General features: G+C 36.3%; 1 protein-coding gene across 20 annotated transcripts in view; it reads right to left on the bottom strand.

Annotated features, from left to right (window-relative positions):
• Positions 1-26,273, bottom strand: part of shot (dystonin-like protein short stop) — a 620,212-nt gene that overhangs the window by 225,962 nt on the left and 367,977 nt on the right. For all 20 annotated transcript variants that reach the window (XM_081739920.1, XM_081739887.1, XM_081739913.1 and 17 more), the window contains 2 exons: positions 17,945-18,108; positions 9,706-9,821 (listed from right to left, as the gene is read on the bottom strand). In XM_081739920.1, the coding sequence (XP_081596046.1) occupies positions 9,706-9,821; positions 17,945-18,108 (280 nt within the window). The remainder of the gene's footprint in view (positions 1-9,705; positions 9,822-17,944; positions 18,109-26,273) is intronic.

Raw genomic sequence — 26,273 nt, forward strand, 5'->3', positions numbered from 1 at the left:
TGGATTCTGCTATTATAAAACTAGATGGATATCGTGAGATCTCCGCAATAGGTATATTAAAAATCCCCACACAACCTTATTACAAAGAAGAAATTATAAGGGGGTTGGTGGTAAGAGGATGTGATAAAATGAGGGTCGTGATAGGAATTACGTTGAGGACCACTGTCTTAATATATATAGTTTCATTTGGAAATGTAAAGTTTTGTATGTATTTCTGGTTCATATTTTTTAAAAAAATAAATAGGTCATATAATATTTACTGTTGTGCGAGTACGTATTCATTTTTTGTCTTCCCGTGGAGTTAAGAAAGCTATAAGAATTGAGTTTTAATTGCAATTCCAAGCAATAAATATTGCAATTGGGTATTTCTTTAAATGTCGTGGCATATGCTTGTAGTATTCACTGTCTTTCATTTTTCTAAGAGTAATAACGAAGAAATTAAATGTCGACTAAAAGCAAGGAATTCGTGTTACTATTCCGTTCAAAATCTCTTGTAATCGCTAATTCTGTCGAGGAATTTGAAGCTTAAAATATATAAATCGATAACCATGCCTGTTGTTCTATATGGATGCGAAACACGGTCGCTTAATCTGAGGGAAGAACATAGACTGAAAGTATCTGAGAACAAGATCCTGAGACGAATATTCGGACCCAAGAGGAACGGGAATGGGGAATGGCGGAAACTTCATAACGAGGAACTACATAATTTATACGGTTTGCCCAACATTGTTAGGGTCGTCAAGTCTAGGAGGCTTAGGTGGGCAGGTTATGTAGCTAGAATGGAAGAAAGTAGAAACGCTTTCAAAGTCTTGACTGGGAGACCAATCGGAAAACGACTATTAGAAAGACCTAAGTGCAGATGGGAGGACAATATTAAGATGGATGTCGCAGAGATTGGAATACAAAGTAGAAACTGGATGCAGTGAGCTTTTGTGAACGCGGCATTGAACCTCCGGGCTCCTTAGGCCATAGAGTGAGTGAGTTAGTTAATAACGCACATTTAATGACATGGAAGCCACGTTGAACCTCTTTAGGTATAAGGTAAAAAACTTAATGTATTTTGCTACAAAATGAAACCAAAGCCATCCATGTCTGTAAGCTAAATAAATAAATCAGTATGAGTTTTCAAAGTTGTAAAGTCCTTTTTGACACACCCTGTATTTATAATGTTCAGTACATTAGCTTGTCTTTAATTCTCAAACTGCTTGACAACTTTTATTGAGTAGTGTCACCGTAAAGATCAACGTCACTACGAGAAAGAAAAAAGGTAATTTTCCCTTTGTTGTTATTAGTACTTACAAACACGTAAATAGGAAAGGTGCAGAACCAAAAAACAGTCAAAGAATTTTAAAATAGAAAAAGTAAACATGAAAGTTTCTATTACATAATCTATATATATATATATATATATATATATATACCCTTGGATATATTCTTTCATAATTTTGGTTCACATTTTATTGCACTACCGACCGACATACAGAAAAAGTAGCCAGGATTTTAATGTGGCTGTTTTTTTTTTTTTTTTTTTTTTTTTTACTTTCTTCTACCATATTCATACATTACTTGCACTGCAAAAGTTAATGTGAAAAGCTAGTTGTGGTTTTGCTAACCTGTTACGTAAATAAGAAATGTAAGTCATTTTGTGACTTGAAAAGCAAACTGAAGTGAAATGAATGTTGTTACATTCGCTTTCAGAGTCGTATGAAGCAGCCTCACGTTCTAAAAATCAGACATGGATGTATCTACTGTCTATACACAATATGTTCCGTAGAAACAGTGATATATATATATATATATATATATATATATATATATATATATATATATATATATATATATATATATATATATATGCATACACTAACGTCAATTAACCGCTTCGCTAGGTTAATTTAAGAAAAATTAGTAATATGTTTCCTTAGTCAGACACTTTTTACTACTACTGAAACGCTCTCAAATCGATAGAAGCAACGAAAATATAATGAAAAATCAGAAAATAAGTACTCTACATAAATAAAATAAATAAATAAATATTATTGTTGTGGGCTGAATTCGGATTTCAACGGCATCTGAAATGTTACTGTTCATCTCAGCGATCCCGAAAAACTATGAATTCGGCACTAATATAGGACATTTGCAATCATATTATATATATACACACACCATCCGGCAAGTGAACTTTGTGGTGCACAAACACCGTGTACGTGGGTTTCCTCGGGGTTCTCCCGTTTAATCCTACTTTCTGCATTCCACCATTTCATTCATTTCTCATCTTCACCGTCTCCTTTAGCCTAACCGGCATAATCATGGGACGTAAAACTCAGATTTCTTTTTTTCCCACGGGTGTCTCCGGCAGGGGGACGAGGAGGACCCATCCCCCTAATATTTTGAAGTACAAAATATTCAATGTTTTTTTTTTAATTTATTCCCTAACGACAGAATAACATATAAATAATAATTATTATATTTATTTGGAATATAATATTCAGGCTGTGGAACGATTATAACAGAGTTCTTGATATATATTAGGGGGTTCGGGAAGGTAAGCAGAAACGTAACAAATGGAATCGAAGAAAATAAACAGGTTGGGCTAGTAGTACCATTTAAAAATCACTTTCTTTGATGCCCCCTCAAAATTTTACGTGCCAGAAACGCCAGTGTCCCATCCCCAAGTTGCGGGACTGAATTTGGATTTAAATGGCATTGGAAGTATCACTGTTCATCTCAGCGACTCTGAAAACTATGGATTCGACACTAATATCGGTCATCTTCGACCATTTTTATGTCTCTCTCTCCTCCCCTAAGTTGCACCGTCAAAGTGAAATGATTAAAAACCATTCAGGCCCGAACCTCATCTTTGCTGAAACTGATCGAGATCAGTCGGATGGTTCGAGAGTTACATAAGTTAGAAACAGTCACTATCATTTTTACTTATATAGAAGATTGTCTAACAGTTCGGATTAATGTCTCATACAGGCTCGCTGTGTAGAAGCATTGCATTCTAAAATTTATATAAAAAGAAACTTCCACGTTGCTTCTTAATACATAGAAGAAAACTACTCCTTTCAAATTCTTCCAAGGTTAAACAATACTTCATATCTACAAATATACGGTTTTTAATATCTGATATTTTTTCATTTATGCACCTGCCGACGGAAGAATAAACCTCGGCCACAAACACTGGAAATATATTACTTCGATAGCTCCGTGAGCGATATTTTTATTTAAAGGAAATGAAAACTTAATTCAATCTGCATGATCATATAAGAGCGAGAGAGAGAGAGAGAGAGAGAGAGATTCTGTTAATCGATACTTATGTCAAAAACAGAAGCATAAGAGTTCTGTTCTTTCGTTGGCAGACATTTATTATGGAAAGAACCGGAAAACTATCACGATATATTTCTGGTCTGCTGACAGAGGAAATTATGGATAATGGTCTTTTGCAGAAAAAAAAAAAAGACAGAAAAGAAATAAATATTTCCTCCCTTCGGATTTCCTGGAGGGCAATCTTTTGGAATAATCTATATGGGGAAAAGATAAAATCAAGGGCTAAAGAACGCTACGTCGAAACGATGGTATTATCTCTTGGAACGTACTGTGCAAAATCTTCTCAATGATGGCAGAATATGACCTCCCATTCATTACTACAGAGAAAAACAATTGTTATCGTTATCATTCAAAATATATTAATTTTTCTCCAAATTCTGCACACTACAGGCTGAAGTCCTAAGATATCTTTCACCATTTTTTTTTAAATATTGTTACATGTATTGTGCGATTTGAATGGTTTTGCTTTAACAGCGAGATCATGGAGGAGAAGAATTTACTCTTAAAATTAAGTTCAAACCATTTCATAGTTCTTATTCGATACTGAATACCCAACGGGATTTGAATCTGCGATGCTGGGTCCCGAAAACAAGTGTCTGAACTGAGAAGTTCTCACGCATTGCGGTCATCAGTTAAACCTCTTCGTCTTGACGCAACAATTTTGCTTTCATACCCCATCTCTTTCTTCTGTCACCGTACCTTCCAGCACTTTTCTCATAATACAGTTTCTTCTCAGGCAATGCGTCAGCAATTTTTCTCCCTCTTTTGAACTGCATCAAACTTTTTCTCTCTCCTACTATTTCTAACATTTCTTCATTCGTTTTCCGTTCGAACTACTTGTCTCCATTCTTTTCCACACCCACATTTCTAAAATCTCCAGTCTCTCTTTTTTTTTAGTCGCTCTTGCATTGTGTTCATGTTTCTGGGCCATAAAGTACAATATTCCACACGAAAAATATTTTTTGTCTTTAATCTTTATCGAGGATTCACAAAACAGATTTTCTTCTTCCCAAATGCTTCTTTCGACATTCATATTCTCGCTTTTATTTCACGTTCGCACTATTTTTTTTATATACCCTTTATCTGTTGAAATTCTATTCGAAGCAGTGAAGGTACCACCTTTAATTTCTGGGGAGGACAGATCGGCAGAGGTTTGGGGGGGGGGCAGCTTTTTTGGTGTACCGAAAAGAATAGTTTTACATTACGTATTTGACTTACATTACAATATATGGGGGAAGAAGGGACAGGCGTATCATCTGGGGGTCACTTGTCCCCCCTATACTCCTATCCTTTACCCCCATTTGGCACAGTCATTGATTCAAAGTGACGCAGGATTTTAAAAAGAGATTTAAAGAAAATAAAAAGAGATCATAGTTTTCAGCAAAGTGTCTTTAAAGAATACTGAAGATAAGTGGAATAGAAAATAGCTACCGGTACTTCTAGTTTGAAATAAAATCACAGGAAATTAGAACAAAGTGTGAAGAAAAAAATACAAAAATGAAACACACAAATAAAAACGTTACGTGACCTAACTTTTGGAAGACAATGCAACTAGAATTTGTCCCCATAACACTGTCGATGAAGGTGATCATGCATTTTATGACAGATCACAAGCATTAAACTTTCGAAGCGGATGACCACGTATAATAGTAATTGTCATGTTCTGTCATGCAATGACAAAAAAGTTGCATTAGCAGATAGTTATATACTTTTTGAAACTAGAAGAAAAATGCTGTGTGCGCGCGATTGCACTGTACTGCGGAGCGAGCCGGCCAATCCGCTTCTTTCCGGGCCTTCTATTGATCCGAGCCTTGGAACTGTTGGCCTTTTCGTCTCTGCTCGTACTCATCTTAACTTTAAAATACATCTCGTACGAGCATCTCTTTTTACAAGATTTTCTCAAAATATTTTCTCTAATCATCTCTTGTTGACACACATCACAGATTTCACTAACGCTACAAGGATTTCAGGCGTATAAAACACATTTCAGCTCACTTCGGTAAACCTTTTGAAGACTGACTCGACGAGAAAAAACAGAAAGCAACCTTCTTACAGTCAACTGGTATCTTAGTAGATCTATTTATGATCTAAAGAACTGATTTATTTTCTTATCTTGCAAACTTCATGTACTCAAAATTGTACATAGATAATACAGTAACTGGCTCGGAACGGATACAAGGAGCAACTTTGTACAGCAAAATTAACCAGTTGTACTTCTATATTTCTGACTTTTCTTTTCAAGGTGAAGATTATAAGATAAGATATTAGATAAGCATTGACTGACCACCTGCTTTAAGTACCGTCTTCACTTCGGTTCTTTCCAGTTCTCTTCAATTTTAATGCGAACAAAGACCATCTACAAAACATTTTATTCAGTAAATTATAACGATTTTTAAATACTTTCTTATAGTCCAGACATCATTTATGATTCATATTGTTTGTCACTTATTTTTATACCCAACACAGAAGATTTCTGAACAACTATAACGTAGTTCATTTGACAGCATTTTGCTAAAACAAACTTTCGAAAATATTCATATTTATCCACTTTTTTTATTTTTTTTTTTTAAGTGGTGGAACAAGTAACAAAAACTTCAATAGGGATGCGTTCGAGTCGAGTCGAGACAGAATTTTCCAGACAAAATTCGAGTCGAGACACAGCTCTTCCAATAGAAAAATATATATTTTTCGAGTCGAGACATCACTTTTACAGCACATTTTCGAGTCGAGACAGTCTCAAATCTTGTCTCGTGTGCATCCCTAAACTTCAATAATTTCTGTAGAATAAAAGTGAATTGTATTCTTCAAGAATAATAGGCATGAGACAGAGGAAATATATAAACGTAATAATAACTTCAAAACTATCAAGAATTTTTAAAAAATCTTATTTTTCAAGATTTACTTAATTTCTTCTCAATGATTCATTCATTATCATCATAGGTTTTCTGCCATTGTTGGTAGATCACTTGCTGAAACTGAGAAGCTTCCATGTCCTACAGGCTTCTTCACATACGATTTCTGTGTTCTGATATTGTCCATTAATTGTAGTCTCCTTCACGCCCTTCCCCTCTTTCCTGGCGCCATACTCCCCAGCACGTCCCTCATGATACAGTTCCTTCTTAGGCAGTGTCCCCACCAGTTTCTCTTCCTCTTCTTAATAATATCTAAAATTGTTTTTGCCCCACCATTTCTAAGAACCCCTCATTAGTTCTCCGCTCGACCCAGCTAATTCTGTCTATTCTCCTCCACACCCACATTTCGAAGGCTTCCAGTCGATTTTCATCATTCTTCAATTAATGTCCAGGTTTCTGACCCACACAGCACAATACTCTACACGAAGCATTTTATGAGACCTTTTTTTCTCAACTCTTTATTCAATGTTCAACAAAACAGTATATTCTTCCTCCTAAAAGCTTCTTTCGCCTTTCCTATCCTTGCTTTTATTTCACCTTCACATTTCATATCATAACTAATAATATTATCTATGTATCGAAAACTAGTCACCTGTTTTATTTTCTTCCTTCCTACATCTGTATTTGACACCAACTTCGTTCCAATCACCAAGGCTTTTATCTTTCTGACATACGAGGCGCATCCAGAAAGTAAGTTTCCCACGCGTCCCATAGCTAGGAAACGGTATGTTGCGCGAAGCGACTCCGTGTACGTGAGAGAGTAAGGTCCTAACATGGCGCATGCGCCAGCAGAACTTCCCTAATTCTCTCAGTAGTGTCGTGGCAGTGATTGAAGATTGCGCTGCTATTCCAGCTCCCGCCGCATGTGAAGTGCGAACAGTGATTAAGTTTTTGAATGTACAGTTCATAGCACCGATTGAAATCCATCGTCAGCTGTATCGTTGCAAAAATGTCAATGCTGACCCTGTGCGCCTTGCTTTGTGCTCTAGGGTCAGTTGCTTCAACACAAAACTTCTTGATCAACAGGGACTCCGTGACAGTGGTGTGCAATAAGGAGCGGAAAATGTGCAGGAACTGCTTGCTCATGCCTTAGGCTCATGAACCTGGCACAGCTAACGATGGATTTCGATTGTTGCTATGCCCTGTGCATTCAAAAGCTTTTTCACTGCTCGCACTTCACACGTGGCGGGAGCTGGAACAGGAACGTCCATCTTCAACCACTGCTACGACGCTACTGAGAGCACTAGGGAAGTTCCGCTAGTGCATGTGCCATGCTAGGACCTTACTCTCTTACGTACACATAGTCGCTTCGCGCAACATACCGTTTCCTAGCTATGGAACGCGTGGGAAACTTACTTTCTGAATGCGCCTAGTAATACAGATTATATAAAAATTTAGGACAGAAAGAGTACGAACTAGAATATCTAGCTTTTTTTCTTGCGTTTGAGGTCATGCGAATTTTAATTTCAGTAGTTATTAATTATGAGAAGCAAACAACAAGTAATATTCCCGCGTTTTTCGTTTTCTGAAAATGATTGAAATATACATACAACAGAAAATAGGCACACATGTCTGGCATTAGGGAAATCTACTAATCAGTGACGTACGCTCATGGGCGTTAAAGGTTTTACCCCCCCCCCTTTGTGAGGATATTATGTAAAAATTAATATTTCCGTTATGATGTATATGTAATATGCAGAAAATCCTGAAATTATATGAACACGAGAGCTTGAAGTCCCCCCTCTCTCTTTTTTTTAAGGGGTAAGAAGATATTTCGATCCCCTTTTCCTGGAGAATCTTATAAAACTTTTTAAGTTTATAATTCCGTCCAAACACGCTGAACAGTATGGTGTCTATGTGAGTGCACATACATCAGACCAAAGATCCAATGATCCAAATATCACTTTTTCGGCTTGTAGGGAGCTATGAAACGTGTAAAACCGTTGAAATTTCCGATTTTTTCACAATCACCATATTTTTCTCTCTTCCAACCTCACTCGAAAGTAAAACTACTTGAAAGTATATCTTTGTTTCCTGCAACTCTATATATGGACAGACATATTTTTCAACATGACCACGTTATATTATGCATATACGACGTGACTTCAATTCGCCACAATATGTAAATCCTGAAATTACCTTGAAACTTTTCTCGTTCACTCGGTGCTTCTCTCACAAATACAAAATGCATGTTATCTACAAAAACGTCTCGTTCTGCATTGTGATTTTAAATATGAGAGGATGCGTTCAAGTGTACAGAGTATGATAATTCTACCACCCACTTACATATGAAATACTAATGTGCTGCGCAGTGATGAAACGAAAAGAGCTCAGAATTTTGAAAGGGAAATACATACATTGACGAAATATATACGCGGTGCCCGAGAAGTCACTAACTATTTCTGGGAAGGAACACTTGAATGATGTGTTTATAATATCAAAGAAGATACCGGAAGTCAAAGAAATCACAGCAGTTCAACATGGCCGCCCTTCTTCTCCAAGTAGAGTTGCCATCTCTCCACGGTGCACCTAAACACACGCTGCAACACTGCTGGAGTAATTGTACGGATCGATGCCAAAATGCGTTCACGTAAGTGCGCCAAACCTATAATCTTCACCTTGTACTCCTGACTTTTGATGTGGCCCCATATACGGAAGTCGCTATTCAACATCAGTGTGTACAATTATCCCAGCAATGTTTCAGCGTGTGTTCAGGTGTACCGCGGAGAAATGGCAACTCTGCTTGGATATGGAGGACGGCCATGTTGAACTGCTAGAATTTCGTTTACTTCTTTGATATTATAAACACTTCATTTGAATTCAAGTGCTCCTTCCCAAAAATGGTTAGGGGCTTCTCAGGCACACTGTATTTAATTTAACATCCTTCAATTATGTCCTTTTAAGCTGAAGGAAACGAAATCATAAAAGCAATGAATGAATTCGATAAACAAGAATGAAAACGGAAGAGAACTGACTACAAACAAAGCATTGGTTTCTAGAAACTTACATGATCTAGAGTCGAACTACAGACTTTTCGAATCAGATATGAATAGAATTGCAATAAACCGTTCATACATATTTTTTAAACACGAATATTTATGGACGGAAAGTATTGGAAATATGCTGCGTATGAATGACCATTTTTTTATGCTAAGGGACAGCGTTTATGGTGTTTAACGTGAGAGGGATGCGGTGTTGCCACGTCGTTGTACACTGGTGCCTGCTCACACGGCAACGTCGCTTTCTTTTCATTCGCCTAGTTTCACATTCCATTGATTGTGACTCACTCTTTAGTTTAATTTCCTTGGACAAAAAATTGAATATATTGATTAAAAAAAGAACGCTATACTATAGAAAACACGTACTTCTTTACGAGGTAAGCCATAGGCCGTAAATACTCAGAACTGCAGTTTGATCCGGAAACTTCCCCCAAATTACAATGAAAGGAAGCTTTGTTTCTTACCTTCAGGATCAAGAAGTCTTGTAACTCCATATTCTCTTTCTGCGACGTAAAACGCGGTATCCAAACGTTCTCGCACCGCTCGACTCCTGATTGACCTCCAGTCGATGAGGTCGGGCCTGAAAAAATAAGAAATTAGAATTAACTGAGGTTGGAGAAGAAATTGGACCACACAACAAATAGTTTAAGAATTTTTAAAAAGAAAGGAGAAAATTAGATAAAATAAAAATAAATAAAATGTTTAGTTCGTTTTATATTCAATGTATGCTTTTAGTATCACGACCATATAAGACGTGGATTACAGCTGAGCGTGGGATCCGAACCACGTTACCTTCTCATTGTGAATCGAACCCGGATTTCCAGTACAATATCAAAGAGAAAACAAAATGTTTCTTCAATTCATTGTTTTATTTTTTAAAAATCCTACTAAAACATGCATTTTAAACAAATTTCGCACCTTTTATTTGAAATGCACCATTTACAAGGTTTTCGTCCCTCCCTTAATCTGAAGCTAAGCGCACGCTCGTATCATACTTACTAGAAATAGCCTACTTTTAAAATCTTTCTTTTCACTTCCATAAGAGGCTATGGCCGGTTAGATTATCTCAGTCAGAACGTTAGCTTGCTCGCCACTGTTTCTACGTTGCTCTTATTTCAAATGGCTACCCAATTTCTTCACGATCGTGTGTCCCAATAGCGAAAAATGCGGTCCCACCGGAAATCGAGTACAGGACTCACGAATCAAAAACATATTTGTGTTAACCATGATATAATACATAATACATTATTCATGGTTTGGTGCGACAGTTAAGCGTTCTGATGGGAGTCAACAATTCAACGTAATTTCAATGCTAGAAAGGGACATGAACTCAAAGCCAACAACTCAACGTAATTTCAATGCTAGAAAAAGACATGAACTCAAAGCAAGTAATCTATCATTATTTGCGGTACATCATAACAAAAATAATCTTTATTAGGATCACACAAGTGGGACTTAAAAGATTCTAATGTTATTAGAATCACGTTAGTGGACCTTACCATATTGTAATAATAGGATCACGCTAGCAGGTCTTATAAGATTGTAATGTTACTAGGATCACGATAAGGCCTTATAACATTGTAATGTTATTACTATCACGCTAGTGACCAGTACAAGATTGTAATGTTACAGTATTAGGATCACGCTAATGGGCTTTATAATGTTATTAGGATCACGCTGGTAAGCCGTATAAGATTGAGATATTAGGATCACGTTAGTAAGCCTTATAAGATTGTGATATTAGGATCACGTTAGTGAGCCTTATAAGATTGTAATGTTATTAGGATCACGTTAGTGGACCTTACCATATTGTAATAATAGGATCACGCTAGTAGGCCTTATAAGATTGTAATGTTATTAGGATCACGCTTATGGGCCTCGTAAGATTTTAATGTTAGTGTATCTGTTCGTCCGTTACTCCACATAATAATTCGAACGAAAGCTATTTTGTTGCAATAGATAGCTAGAGGGATTATCTTGGCCGAATTTTCATTTCATTCATTCATATCCATATTCCATTTATTCATAAATTTATATTTCGCATTCCAGACAGATTTCATTGTATTACTAATGTTACATAACAATACTAAATCAGAGACCACGGAAAGATACTAACCTGGAACGAAACCTATTACGTTGAACAGAAGGTATGTACACTGTGTAAGTTTCTACTCAAAAAATAACATGCCAATAAATCTATTAATTATTCTATTTCTAAATTGATTTATAATGTTAATTATTTTACTTTCAAATAGATATTATTAAATGCTAAATTAACGAAAATTCATGCGCCTTATTTTTCTCCACCTCCAGCAAATGTGTGATTGTTTTTAAAAAACGAAATTATGCACAAATAAATATTCTATCCGTGTTCTACGATAACAATTTCAGAATGTTAAATACAGATCCGTAAATCAGAAGAGTTTGAAACGATGAAAATATCTAGAATGTGTGTATTGCTGGGCCATTACTCCCCGTACAGTCCGTATGCCCCTAACCCTAAATAGTGATGCTACTGGCCTGATTAAATACCACACACTAGTAGCAAAAATAATTGAACTGCCATTGGTAAATGGTTGACCAATGCAAAGGGGCCATTCCGAAATACATTATGCCAACGGTATGTAAAATATCCTTTATTTGACCAATAAACTACTTCCTAATGTTGGCCTGCCTCTCTCTCTCTCTCTCTCTCTCTCTCTCTCTGAGGGTATTTAGCAGGCGCAAGTTTACCTTTCGAATCGAATAATAAGCCAATCATTTGACCATTTTCGTAAGTTTACTCAACATTTCTTGCTACTGGGGCATTCATCAGACAAATATTTCTTGTTTCCGATACTCGTTAAATAAATATTTGACTTTCGACTACAATGATTAGCCAACCATTCGATTATTACCCCACGCTGGTCCAACATTTCATTATACTGGGGATATCCAATACAATTTTTTGGCTTCCATTCCAATTATTAGCCAAGCATTCGATTATGACTTTACATCGGTCCAACTTTTTATGATACTGGGAATATCCATCACACATTTTTTTTCTTCCAGTCCAACTATTGGCCATGATTACGTTGACTTCTTGTTGTTACTGGGGTACTTGTCAACCAAATGTTTAGGTTTCCAACCAAAGGATTAGCCTAATTATCCCATGGTTTCCTGATATTAGGTAACCAATTCTGATATTGGGAAAGAGATCAAGATCACACACTCTGGAGAAAGGGCGGAAATAATTGTATACATACATCAGAATTTAGAAAATAAATAAATTCAGGAATAAAGAATAAGATATTTTCAGCAATTATTCGGAAAAATGTCCAATTTATTGAAATCATTGAAACCACAACATCTTAAAATGTATTAAAGTGCGGTTTGCCTTGAAAAGTATCATATGTATACAATTGTTATTTCACAATTATGCCGTTTATTACTTTCTAAATAATATTTGGTGTACTGAACCTAGTTCACGTGCCAACCATATTATTTTTATGCTGTGTACATTATTGTTTTAAAAAGTTATTACTACTATGCTCACGATTGCAAACCTTTGGCAAGGTCCTCCATAAATATGCATAACTTGGGAGTTGTCTTAACGTTTAAAAAACAACGCAAGTCATTTGCAAAAGTACCGGCACCACATTTAAACTCCCAAAAAGTCTTTCTAAGGTCACAGGACGACGAAATACAATTGGCGGACGGCAAACAAAAGAATGTCGAAACTTCGCAAGTGCAGTACTACATAAATTTTAATATATTGGCAAATGGTGAGTTACTGTTTCATTCATGGATCTTGCTTAAGGCTGCCGAAATAAAATACTTGTGACATTGACCGCTATTCACAGTGAAGTGAAGTGAAGTGAAGTGAAGTACACACATTACAAAAACTAGTTAACCATGACCGCAATACCAAAGATGAATGAACAATTGAGCTAGCAAATTAAATGACGTAAGCAATAGAGATGAGAAAACATGCTGAATCTCTTCTTTTGTGAAACATTTTTGTTTTCCTTTCTTTCAATTTGTATGGTCTTTTTGTCTGTGTTAGCATCTGAAACATGCCGCGTAAAATCTTTTGTGCTTAATCACCATCTTCCTATTGTTGGAGCTATAAATGATCCACTCGGCCATTTTGCTGTGTTATTGTCCGAGAGATATCCATTACTTTCAATCAACAATACACAGAGAAAACACAAAGACCACTTACTTTGATTGGCTTATTCAATTTCAGATGTTTGTCCTACATTTTACATTGATAGTTAATCATAAATTGAAAATGAAGCTCGTGTATTTAGAAGAGGAAGTATTATTTTTCAATTAACTACTTTCTTTTTATTCCATTAGTCAAAACCAGATCACCTTTAGGTCAATGTTACTACGTTAACCTACATGCAAATCTTAAGAGAGATTTTAGAGGTCACCAGATAGCCTGCCTGTACAGCACAAGTTCGCGTTTTCGAATCCAGATATATGTAACCAATATAGTAAACGAACACAGGCTGCCTGAGATTCGTCAAAGTACAGTTGTCGCGCTCATACAGTTACCATTCAACAGAGTTGCCAACCTCAGAGAACAAAATTATCGATTTTCGTTAAAAATTATTGTATATTACAAAAGAAACATTGTGTATCCGTTATGCATGTAATAATTATAGAAACAAGGATAATACTACTAACCAGTGGTAGATCCAGGATATGATCATGGGAGGGGCTAAACCATAGTTTATCGCTTTATCCAGTGTAAAGCACGATTGAAGCCCATTTATCCAGTGTATACCTGAGCGTCAAGGGGCCTATAGCCCCTATAGCCTCCCTTGGATCAGCTCCTGCTACTAACAATAGCAATAATATATAATAAACTTAGCTAGTAATCTTCAGTTTACAACTCTTAAACCGGCGTCACTGTCCTCAACAATAACAATATTTCTATCACCTCGTACACGCAATCGAATTTAAAGAATGGATGCAAGTTTGCCATTTGCCAATTCTCAAATCGTTATTGGTTTATTTTAGCGGGAATGATTGTTAAAAACCTCAGAGTGTGAGTGTTTTGTAATTATTTAATGGACATTACAATTTATTTGCACATTCAAAAACTGGAAAAAACTGTGCGTTCTAAAATTATCGTATACTCACCTATTATCGCAAAGAGATTATCGTATACAGCATTAAGGCTTAAATTATCGTATATTCACCTATTATCACAAGGGCATTATCGTATATAGCATTAAGGCTTAAATTATCGTATATTCACCTATTATCGTAAGGGCATTATCGTATATAGCATTAAGGCTTAAATTGTCGTATATTCACCTATTATCGTAAGGGCATTATCGTATATAGCATTAAGGCTTAAATTGTCGTATATTCACCTATTATCGTAAGGGCATTATCGTATATAGCATTAAGGCTTAAATTATCGTATATTCACCTATTATCGTAAGGGCATTATCGTATATAGCATTAAGGCTTAAATTGTCGTATATTCACCTATTATCGTAAGGGCATTATCGTATTAATATATAGCATTAAGGCTTAAATTATCGTATATTCAGCTATTATCGTATATAGCATTAAGGCTTAAATTGTCGTATATTCACCTATTATCGTAAGGGCATTATCGTATATAGCATTAAGGCTTAAATTATCGTATATTCACCTATTATCGTAAGGGCATTATCGTATATAGCATTAAGGCTTAAATTGTCGTATATCACGATAAATTATCGTATGGTTGGCAAGTTTGCCATTCAGTAAGTTTTGATAATAGTTACCAGAAACAGTGGTGAGGAATGCTCAGGCCGGTAGCCAGCCCAGAAATTTAGGGGGGGGGCTGAAGTTAGGGGGGCCGATCCAACAATATTATAGTTCATCACCATATTATAGTTCATTTGCAAGCCTATCTTGAAAATTTTAGGGGGTGCAGCAAAAATTTAGGAGGGCCGGTTCCCCTAACCCCCTGGATACGGACCTGGTGCTGTCACTGAACATGTTAACAGGAGCTTACACATATATGTATAGCTTAGCTGACAAATGCATCATTAAAAAAAAATGAATATTTTACAGGTTAGAGAAACTTAAGATATTGAATGACCTACATAAAAAAAGGAATATGAACTTTGCTATATAACTCAACGGACTATAAAAATACAAGATGACGTCGCAGCCTTTAATGCCTGAGCTATAAGCTATTCGGAATTCCTTCTTACACCACAATAGTATTAATCAAAATGAACTCATTTCAACCATTATTATATCTTCGTAAAAAGTCAAAAGACGCCGTTATAATGGAAACGAAGAAAAATTCTAGCAGCAGGGTCATTATCATTTGCAATCTTCCACAATAATTGAAAAACTCCGGAGACGAGTTTCATGTAGTACTGTTTTATTGCACAAAGGTTAATTGAAATGTGCTGCACTTCGCGTGACATTCATTTCAGCTTGCATTTGGTTGGTTTTATTAATCACTATTTGTTTCTAATTAAGTTACGTATTAGAGGTTTTCGGGTTATTTCATCTGCACTCGAAAAAATCCAAGTAAGCTTTAAGCCAATACTAACAGCATTCTCCTTGCGTTATTTTACGTAGAATAACACATCGATAGTAATATTTATTTAAAAGCTATTAGCAGGAACTTTAACTACACACCTGAACTCATAAATACTGTATATACAGGGCAGGCGGAAAGTAACTCCCTATTTTGAAATGTGAATTTCCAGTATGTTATGTGTAGATAGCAATGGAAATTATCTTCTTCTATAGACGACAATGTCATTTTCCTTATTTTTTCTAGATCCTGTGAAGCTTTTGTTGTTCCCTTGAAACTACAAAGATGCCAAGACGATTAAGCATTAAGGAAACAACCAAAATTGCAGCAATATTTGAGGTACGTTAGCCTGTAATTCAGGTCCAGTGGTGTTTGAGGAGTCAACATGGGAAGCGAGCTATTCTACATTCAAAAGCAATTAAAAATTGTCTCAGAAAATTAATGATTACCGAGGTGTCGTGGACATCGAGAGATTAGGTAGGGCCTCGACTTTGGTATCAAGGGAAAAGTTGACCACAGTGAGGGAAATGTTCAAGCGAAGCCCTTCAAAATTAACAAGGCAAGCTACAAGAGAGAGTGACATTACACGCTATTTTGTGCGTGGAATTCTACACGAAGAGTTGCATTACAGACTACGAAAACCTCATTATATTCAAAAGTTTTATCCCGAAATGATGTTCACATGACATGAAGATCATCCACACCTGTTTTATATTATATATAAAGTCTGTGGAATGATGAAGCTGTGTTTCATATACGGGGTTCGTTAATCATCATAACAGCCATTATTGAGCAGAAGGTAACCCCAAAGAGGCCGCTGAAAAACTATGAGAGACAAGTCGAAAGTGACAGTGTGGTGTGGATTACCTTCTTCCTCCATTATTGATCCTATATGTTGAGACACGCTATGAACGCTGAATGATACGTGGAAATCTTAAAAAATCTTGTATGGCTTACAATTTCTGAAATGAAATGAAAGCTTTGTATTTTATGTCCCACTGTTGTGCTGGCTAGGCTAAAGGAGACTGTGATGAGAAATGAATGAAATCGTAGAATCAAGAAAGTGGGAGGAAAGAGGAAACGGGAGAATCCCGAGGAATACCACGCATACCGTGTCTGTCCATCACAAATCTGAATGGGACGCGTCACAGGATCTGTTATTTATGCAAGATGCAGCTTTCTCTCATTACGCCTTGTCTACAAGACGATGACTTGATTAACGCTTTGCAGGGCAATGGGGTCCCACAGAATGACCAGCGCGAAGTCCAGACCTCACTCCAAGCGATTTCTTTTTTGAGGTGGGCTAAGAAAGTAGTGTATTGCAGCAAACCACAAACTCTTGTGAGAACTTAAGAATAAGATCCGTGAGGTCATAAGTGGTGTTCCTGCTGAGGTCTTGAAGGTCGTAGCAAACATACCTGTTTGAGACAGTGCCTCGAAAATACCAGAGCACACATTGAGTTGTAACTTTTGGAAAGATAATGGTATATAATAAACTAACATGTGTGTAAAAAAAATTGAGTTTATACCTACAATAATTTTAGGAGGAGAAAAGTATTAAAAATAAAGAGTTACTTTCTACTCACTCTGTATATATTCCTATAATTTTCCTAGAAATGTCCCGTACATTTATTGTGAAAATCTAGCGTTCCAAATTGCAAAAATTTCACCGTAATTTTTTTTTTATTTTTTTTTTATTTTTGAGTGTAACTGACTCACTGCGCAGTTTAAGAAAGCTGAAGATATATTTAATCAAAAAAGGAACAAGCTCGTGAGTTGATTTTATGTACTGCCTAATTAAATCAGCCCAACAAAAGCTCTTCTACAGAGTTAGCTACATTTTATATTTTAGTAGTATTTGTTTTGTTTGTTTGTTTGTTCAAGGTCCTACGAATATGCCCTTTAGGCTAAAAGGATAATTATTGAAAGTCAATGACAGTGAAATTAAACTTTTTGTGCTCTCTCATCGGGAGACCCCGTGTACCAAAGACATACGCGTTATAGCGACTACACCAACTGCGGAGTGGAAAAGGGTGCATAAACTTCAATACGCATAAATAATAATCATCTCAGATTCAAAAGTTGAAGACTTGAATGTATATACGGTCGATTCTACGTATGTTCATAATTTACGTATGATTATAATTTATCTTAATTACCTGTTTCTGTGGATGATAGCGTTGAAGGCCAATCCGTCTCTCCAAGAGCTGGTGAAATCCCGCACACGAACCCCTGGGTACTTGGCAGTTGTTCGTCTGGCCCATTGCAACAGCGCTTCTCTGGCGGAAACATTCGGTTCTTGGCCGACCACAATATCGGAGATCTGAAACAATAGAAAAGTACTTAATGAAATAATTATTCTTAAAAGACATGTAAAAATAAGTAATAAATTGAGATATTACGTTCATCGTCCTCCATATTCACCAGACTTGTCTCCAACTGATAGCGTTTTTGCTACTATTTAAATCATTTTTCATATTATACGTGATTTCAAACAAATAGAATTTTACCCAGTATACATTAAGTTCTAACACAAATTTGTGCCCTTATAGTTGGGTCATGCTGTTTCTTGGATGTCAGTGCAGTTGTACTATAATGATGAGTTAGTGTAACACTGCTCAAATCTGTCATGTGTGTGTGTTGCAGTAGAGTGGGATACCAAGATTATCACATCGGTCAAATGGGAAGCTGATATACCCTTGATCTCAACCCCACGATTTTCTCTGTGATCCAAATTAAAAGTAGAAATCTCTTGTAAACGACATCTAACATAGCTTCCCTGAGACATTTTCTGGAGAGAGCAGTGCAAGAGTTATCTCTCGATCCTGTCATTCACGATTGGTCACAGAGCTTCCAGGCCTGTCTAGCTACATAAGATGCAAACTTCGGCACAATTTTTTTGTGCATAAGCCTTTGTGTATAACTATTTCGCTTAATCGAATATATTTTTGTCATGATGTTAATATGCAGCGACTTCATGGACACATTTGTACCATTATTTCTTATACTGAGCCAAATGATGCTAAAAAAAACTTTGTTCTCCACACGTGTGTTTTGGAATTTGATCGTTTCTCATTTGTTATTTTACTTTTTTTCTTTGTTTGTTTCTTCTTTCTTCAAATACCAGAGCACAAATTTCGTCTCTTGCTAGTTTATTTTTAAGAATCACATATAATGAAGTCACTCTTCACTAGCATGGACTTCACCAATAACAAATAAAAGACTTCAGACAACGTTGACAATACGAACACGCTTATTGATGATTCATTATACCAGTGGCGTATTTACGATTTTGTTTCGGGAGGGGCTTTACTAACTTTCGGGAGAGGGCTTTGCCTGAAAATGTTACAAAGTTCTGCAAGATATTTCATATACTTTACTATAGTAAGTAAGATTTGGGGGGCTTAAGCCCGGAAGCCCCCCTAAATACGCCACTGCATTATACCTATTTGCCGCTCATAGAGAATTTTGTTGGTGTGAAAAATTACGTGTTCCCAATTTCGTCAAAAAATTCTCTTTTATCCCATTCCGAATAATTAATACCAAAAAATCCCATAAAATGGAATTTTTCCCACGAGTTGAGTATCACTACTTCGAATTTTCCCCCAATAATGCTGTATTGTTGGAATGGTGAGGGCCAAAGGGAACAACTTGCTGAACTGGCAACAGTGCTTTTTCATTTAACACAGGGTGTCTTACTTATGTAGCGCCCAAACGGTTAGTACAGTAAAAAAAATAAAAATCCCATTTTAGATTTAAAACCATCTAACAATTTTTCAAATGTTTCCATTCTTTCACATCTTTACTCATAACAAAGTTTTTAAATACACCTCGTATTTGTAGATTTATATGTCTCCTCGATTACTTGATTTTCCTTCGAACATGATAGAAGAATAAGTAAAACTTACGCATGCGTTGCGCAAAATCCACACTTTCCGCTTAAAAATTATGAGCAAAACAACTAAAATGTAAATTATAGTAAATAATTCAGCAAATTTGCTTAAGTCACGTACAATTTTAAAAAAAAATCAAAAAAGATTTGAGGACACAAGTTTTACATTTGTGAAGCTGGGCATTTGTATGTGGTATTATTTTAAATTCGTCACGCGTAACTGCGATTCTCCCGCGAGAGTCAACTTCTTTTTTAATGTATTATATCCGCAAGACAAGACCTGAATGTTTTAATGGAATCAAGGACATTATTAAAAGTAAGAAGGAAAATTTTTATATAAATGTCTCGGCTTGTCTTTTGCAGTCGACGCAGAACTACACAGCCACCTCGTTCGAAGGATTATGGACACGGTCGGCGAATGGAAAAGAAAGAAAGAAAGAGAAGAAAGGTTCTGCTTTCCTACACTCGTGTAACAGCAGGTTAACTTCAAAAAAAAAAAAAAAAAATCTATAAACGTTTTTCTTTGAACTGCCATTTTGCAAAAGAAAGACGCTACAGTTGGCCTCAACAGTGTATGTACTAACAATGACAGTTTATAGTTCTACAATATCGTTATCATTTAACTGTCCAGAGATGTGTTCAAAAAGAATCGAACTTTTAGTTGGCAAAAATGCATTTATTGATTTGAAAATCCGAAACAGTAATCCCCTTCAATGTAATCTTCTTGGTAATGCACACACTTCTCTCAGCGCTCCCGCCATTGGTGGAAGCATTACTGGAACGCAGTTTTTGAAATGGCGAGCAACCGCGCCGTCGCATTCTGCATGATGTCTTCTCTTGACTCAAATCCAGGGGTGCCCACAAGGAAGGGGGGGGCATGACGCAAACTGCGTCATTGAAATATTTGGGGGGGAGTTAAAAATCTATATAAATATGTTTGAGAGGGTGTAAAAATTAATCGAAAAGATTTTTTTTTCATGGAAGAACACCTATGGATAGACAATTGCGGGGGGTGCGTCATGGACATAAGGGGGGGGGGCACCACTGTCAAATCAGATCCTTTTTAGTGGTATTATTTTCAGCTTGGGAAATTACCAAAAGTCACACAGAGCCATGTCGAGTGAGTAGGGAGGCTGACAACACAGGAATGTTGTATTTGGTGATGGTTTGACCTGAATCAAAGTTTGCGGACACTCCTCATGCCGAAATTCAATTTCAAAATTGAATGTACCGATCCGATTGAATATATTTCCGCTTGGGTATCGCAAAACTTTTGTCAAAATCTGATGCAATATCGCTGCTCAAGTGTTCCTGTCATTTTACAAAAAAAAAAAAAAAAAGAAAAAAAGAAAAAAATCCGACAATCCCCTCACCTATACGCTAAATCTTCACTCCTTGGCCGACAGTCAGCGACTGATACTTCGGGCCGGAGAAAATTCACGACTACACATGAATGTCCCCTCTACATGTACAATGAAGAAAATCTCCTGTGCTTCATTACTTTACGCGGGGAAAAAATATGGTTCGATACTTTTTGAAGATACCTCGTATATCAATCGATAGATCTCACTGAGCTGAACAAAATTTTGAATGAGAAAAATCTTCATGCGTAATTTTTGAGAAAATCAAAGAAAAAGCCTTTTTTTGTAAACCTAAAAATTGACGCTGAACGATGGCCATATGGCACGATTAACACGAAAACGATACTAAAGTATACCCTAATTATGTTTTTCATTATGATTCTAAAGCATGAGGCAAACTTTATGGCGTTTAAAAGGCGGAGCTTTTGAGTTCCCTTTAAACGTTGTTAGCAAATGAGAGGGCTGCGGTGTTGCCACATCTTCGTTTAGCCTACATTCACATCAGTCTTATTTGTCACCTGTTTGTGCCTGTCTCATACCGCCTTGGTGTTGAAAAGGAACTTTGCAATCAATCGAATCAAGTCTTGCTGAATACTGTCAATTCCAATAAACATTTCTCCACAGTTAGTTTTTTTCACGTCAAAAAATTGTAAAATGTTGTCTTGTTTTATTGTTGTTGTTTAACGTCCCACGATTATACTACGAAGATAAGGGAGACTGTTAACATGATAATGAACGAATGACAAGTAAGGAGGTGGGAGGAAACGGGAGAACCCTGAGAAAATCCATGCATACAATATTTGTGTACAACAAAGTGCACTTGCCGCTAGATAGATCGAACCAAGGATACCACACACCTTACATGAACGCTCTACTACTGACCCACCTCTGCCCCTTGCCTTCTGTTAATAGAGAACTTTATAAGTTTAAAAATTCTTTATTCACAGAAGGCGAAGATTAACTTTCCGCTATAGTGCAATTTTGAAATCATTTCTGTCCTCAAAAAGGAGACATTATGTTTAATTAATAACTTCCATTTATTTATTACGTACATCTTAACCATTCTCTATTCAGCTGTCAGTCAAATCTTTATGTCCCCATCCACATAAACGCCTCTGGACGCCTGAATTGTCATAAGGATGAAGTACTAGCCATTGTAATGAACTATTGTCAATACGACATCCTGACTTAATGTGGACTTGCGCAACCATCTTCTGTTCTCTGTTTTGCTACTCCACGCTCTAAGAAAGATTACATCACACAACTTGTTCAAAAGACCCACACGCATTGCTAGTGCTACATGTTTTCCATTTAAAGTCAAAACCAACTAAAGCTCGCCTACACGATTTTTTTTTAAAGAAGTAGCACGACCAAGAAGATGCATCCCACGGCTCATTTGAAACCCAGCTCGTGTGACAACAGGCAACAAATGAGTTCTATCTGGTTTTACTCAACACAGACGGCAGAACATACGTAGAATTTCAGGATGTGGCATAACACAAGAGATGATCACATTCTGGAGATAATATGGACGGTTATGACATCACCGTCTAAATGGTATCAGAGGCAACATTGGCTGTGATTATGCATTCAATCCCAGAACAGTGACCACCGGAAGCCACAGAATTTGTTCTCAGAATATGACATCACTGCTTTAAAACTAACGCAATAGACTCAATTAAAAGGTTCAAATATAACAAGCATATAACTGTATTAAGCAACACTCCAAGTTCAGAACATTCACAGTATGTTGTTGCGTAACGCTTAAATGATTCGCACAGATGAATTCACAATACAAGAATATTGTGAAGCTTAAGTATTGATACTGAGAATGAATTCGTGCTCCAATCCAGATCTTGAAATCGATACCCCAGCACGGCCGTAGACTATCTCACCCCCAACCCCGCCCTTGAAATTTCAGGTGTTTGTCTAGAACAGCGTTTCTCACACTTTTTCATTCATTCCACTTCTAGATGATACAGACACTTCCGTTTTTATATTCGCTTCCTTGATATTGGTTTATATATCGAGAAAGGTCCAAAAAGTTGAAATTTCCCCACTCGAGAAAAGGGGAAACGCCCTCCCAGAAGATTTTTAGCTTTTTTTTTTTTTTTTTCGAATTTTGAAACCTTCTTCGTTACGGTCCGAAAGAAGTGTAGGACAGCTGCTTTTGTCACTTTCGATTTTCCTTTTAAAAAAAATCATATACTTTTTATTTATTCCGGTTCAAACTTCCAGAAACAAATTCCGAAGGACTCAAAATTTAAAAAAAAAAAAAAAAATCAGATGAGCGAGACTTGTGAATTTTTTTTATTCGCTTCCTCGAGCTCAGTTTATATGGCACCCTTAGGAACTCTGGGGCTCCGCGGAATAAACTTTGAGAAACGCTAGTCTAGAAAAACATCATGTTTTTAAATGAAATGGAGGAAAGTCTGCCAAAGCCTATTTAAAAAGATACCGTTCCGGCATTCTGAAGTCAGGACTGAGGAACGAAAAAAATAAATAAAATTTCAGACAAGATGGCTGGTTACCGAATTCGAAACCAGAATCTTTCGATTCCGATGCAAATACCCTAATTACTAACCTACATCCGTAGCTGATAGATAGCAAAATTTTCTATTACAAAAAAAAAAAAAAAAAGATAAAAAGAAAGAAAAAAGAAAGAAAAAAGAAAAGTAACGCAGGCCTTTTCCCTTGCTATTTCTTGTTGGCTTGGCACAAAACAATCCTTGAAATCGACTGTACAAGTCGCAAAGCAGCAATAAAAATTCAAATATTGTTTGTATCGTTTTGTTTCTATTAACAGTAGTAAACAAAACACAAGTCTGGCGTATCTTTTATTATTATGTAAATACACGCTTTTAGCATCAACGTGTGCCTACAGGGAAGAATGGCCCCCACCAACTAAAACAAAAAATGCTGCTGTCCATGCAACCTTGGCCTCGTTTCACAGAATGCAAAAAGTACCGCGGGTCTATTATATCATATAGGTATACACAACACATACACAAAACCTTGACATACCCATTAGCCACTTCTGTGTTCAATACAGTTTTTTATATTCACATTGATATAAATATATACGTACATATTTATAGTCATAAGGGATATGCTTTTACTTGATAACTATTTATTAAAAAATAAGATATTTGGGACATCTTTTCGCATGCAAAAGTTAAATGTTTTCGCATTTGATACAAAAGCCACGTCTAATGGAAAGGTGTGCTTTAACTACAAACAAAAGCTATTTTGTGCACATAAATGAGTAAATAAGATTTGGTAATTCTGTTAACCGAAAAGTTTGGCTTCCTGTGTTTAGGAACTACGATCAAAAATAAATAAACACTTTCCGAAAAATTAATATATACAAAATTTGCTGCTTAAGTTTATTGTAGTGTTTTTTGACTTTTAATCAATAAATTTACATGAGGGAAAGAAGATGCACTTTTCTTTAAGGTTAGTGTAAAGGGACAAGTTTTACCGACAGATATCGCTACAGTCTTCGTATCTCTCCCATGTATTTTTTACCTTCCACGAAAATTTACAATTTCTCTTACGAACTTCACCCTACAGACTTCAATATTTTAGACAAGGAACTTCATAACCTATCAAAGGGAACAATCGTGCAGATTTTTTTTATTTAGAATTTTCTCCATTGCTGAAACAGTTCCATTCATAAAGGGTTGGATATTCATTTCCACATTCAAGCCATTTCAACATTGAAGAAAATTCTAAATAAAAATCGGCACGGATTATTGCCTTTGATAGACTATGAAGTTCCTTTTCTAAAAATCTGAAGTCTCTAGGTTGAAATTTGTACGAGAAATCGTGAATTTTCGTAAAAAATACATGAGAGAGATACAAAGACTGTAGTGGCATCTATCGGCAAAACATGTCCCTTTAAACCAACCTTAAATTTGTATCTGTTCGTTGTTCTAAGTCAGCACTGAGAGGCAATTGGGGAACTGATTAAGCAAGAGGGTTTGGAACTAGAGAAACAGAAATAAACTGACAAGAAACAATGTGTGGTCAATTAAAAGGCATTTGGTTGGCCATAATCCTTTGTAGTGAAGCGTTTAGTTTATAATCTTACCATTATTATTATTATTATTATTATTATTATTATTATTATTATTATTATTATTATTATTATTATTATTATTATTAAGCTTAAAGGGAAAATCTATTCAATGAGTGGGAACATGAAACGGGACGATCCAGAGAAAACCCGCGAACAACGAATTGGTCTCTTACAAGAGAGATAAGTGCTCTAGTTCTACAACTGAGCCAGCTTCATGATCCTTCGTGGGCAATACGAAAACAAAAGTTTAGTAATTTTGGTTTTATATATAAAAGGACAAAAGCTCGGCGAGTCGCCCTCAACAAAGTACATATCCACCTTATGCACGGTATTTGATAAAAGAACTTCGGAACGCTATGATTCATTTGGGTACAATTTGTTTTTCGAAAAATTGACAATCTTCTCTGAATTACCGTAATTAGTCTCTTATTCCAATCATTCTTCAGTTCAGTTATTACTAAAACAGCAGTATGGGAAAGTAATTGCCTTTACTAGTAACTATACAATTAGGATGAGGAAGGGAAGAAGCGACCAATTGTGTGTCATTGTGTGAGGTACCATCCCGACATTTGCTGGTGTGAATGAGAAAAAACTTCACTCGAGATGGTTGGCCTGCTTTTACACTTTTCAGACCGAGTGTTCCCACTGGGAATTGAACTCGGGACCACTTGGAGCTCTGCCTCGTACCGTATCCCATCACGAAAATAATCATCTGGTTCCGATTTACGTACCGGGAATCACATGTATCCTACCGGGAATCGAATCCAGTTCTCCTGAACAGAAGTCAAGAACGCTTACGATTTAACCTTGAAAACAGCTAACAAGTTTACATTATTCACACTTTTATTAATATTATTATTTATTAACGATTCAAACATACGACTATAATTCTGAAATAATATCGTTTCGTTAGACGAAACATGAATACAAGTCAAACGAAGCGACTCGTATATCACTTCTTGATCTTGCATGCGATCAAGAGTATGAAATGGTTTCTTTTATTTCTGTTGAAATTTATAACTATTACGATAAGTTCCTTTTTTAAGGAACAACTAATATAATGCAAGCAATAATACTTGGGTGTGTAGTTTTGCGTGATTTCTGCTTACGTCTCTTCCAGTGGTCACACACGTAACAAACCAACGAATCGACGC

The sequence above is a fragment of the Thermobia domestica genome, chromosome 2 (assembly GCF_964235325.1).
Source record: "Thermobia domestica chromosome 2, izTheDome1.hap1.1, whole genome shotgun sequence".
Classification (NCBI taxonomy): Eukaryota; Metazoa; Arthropoda; class Insecta; order Zygentoma; family Lepismatidae; genus Thermobia; species Thermobia domestica.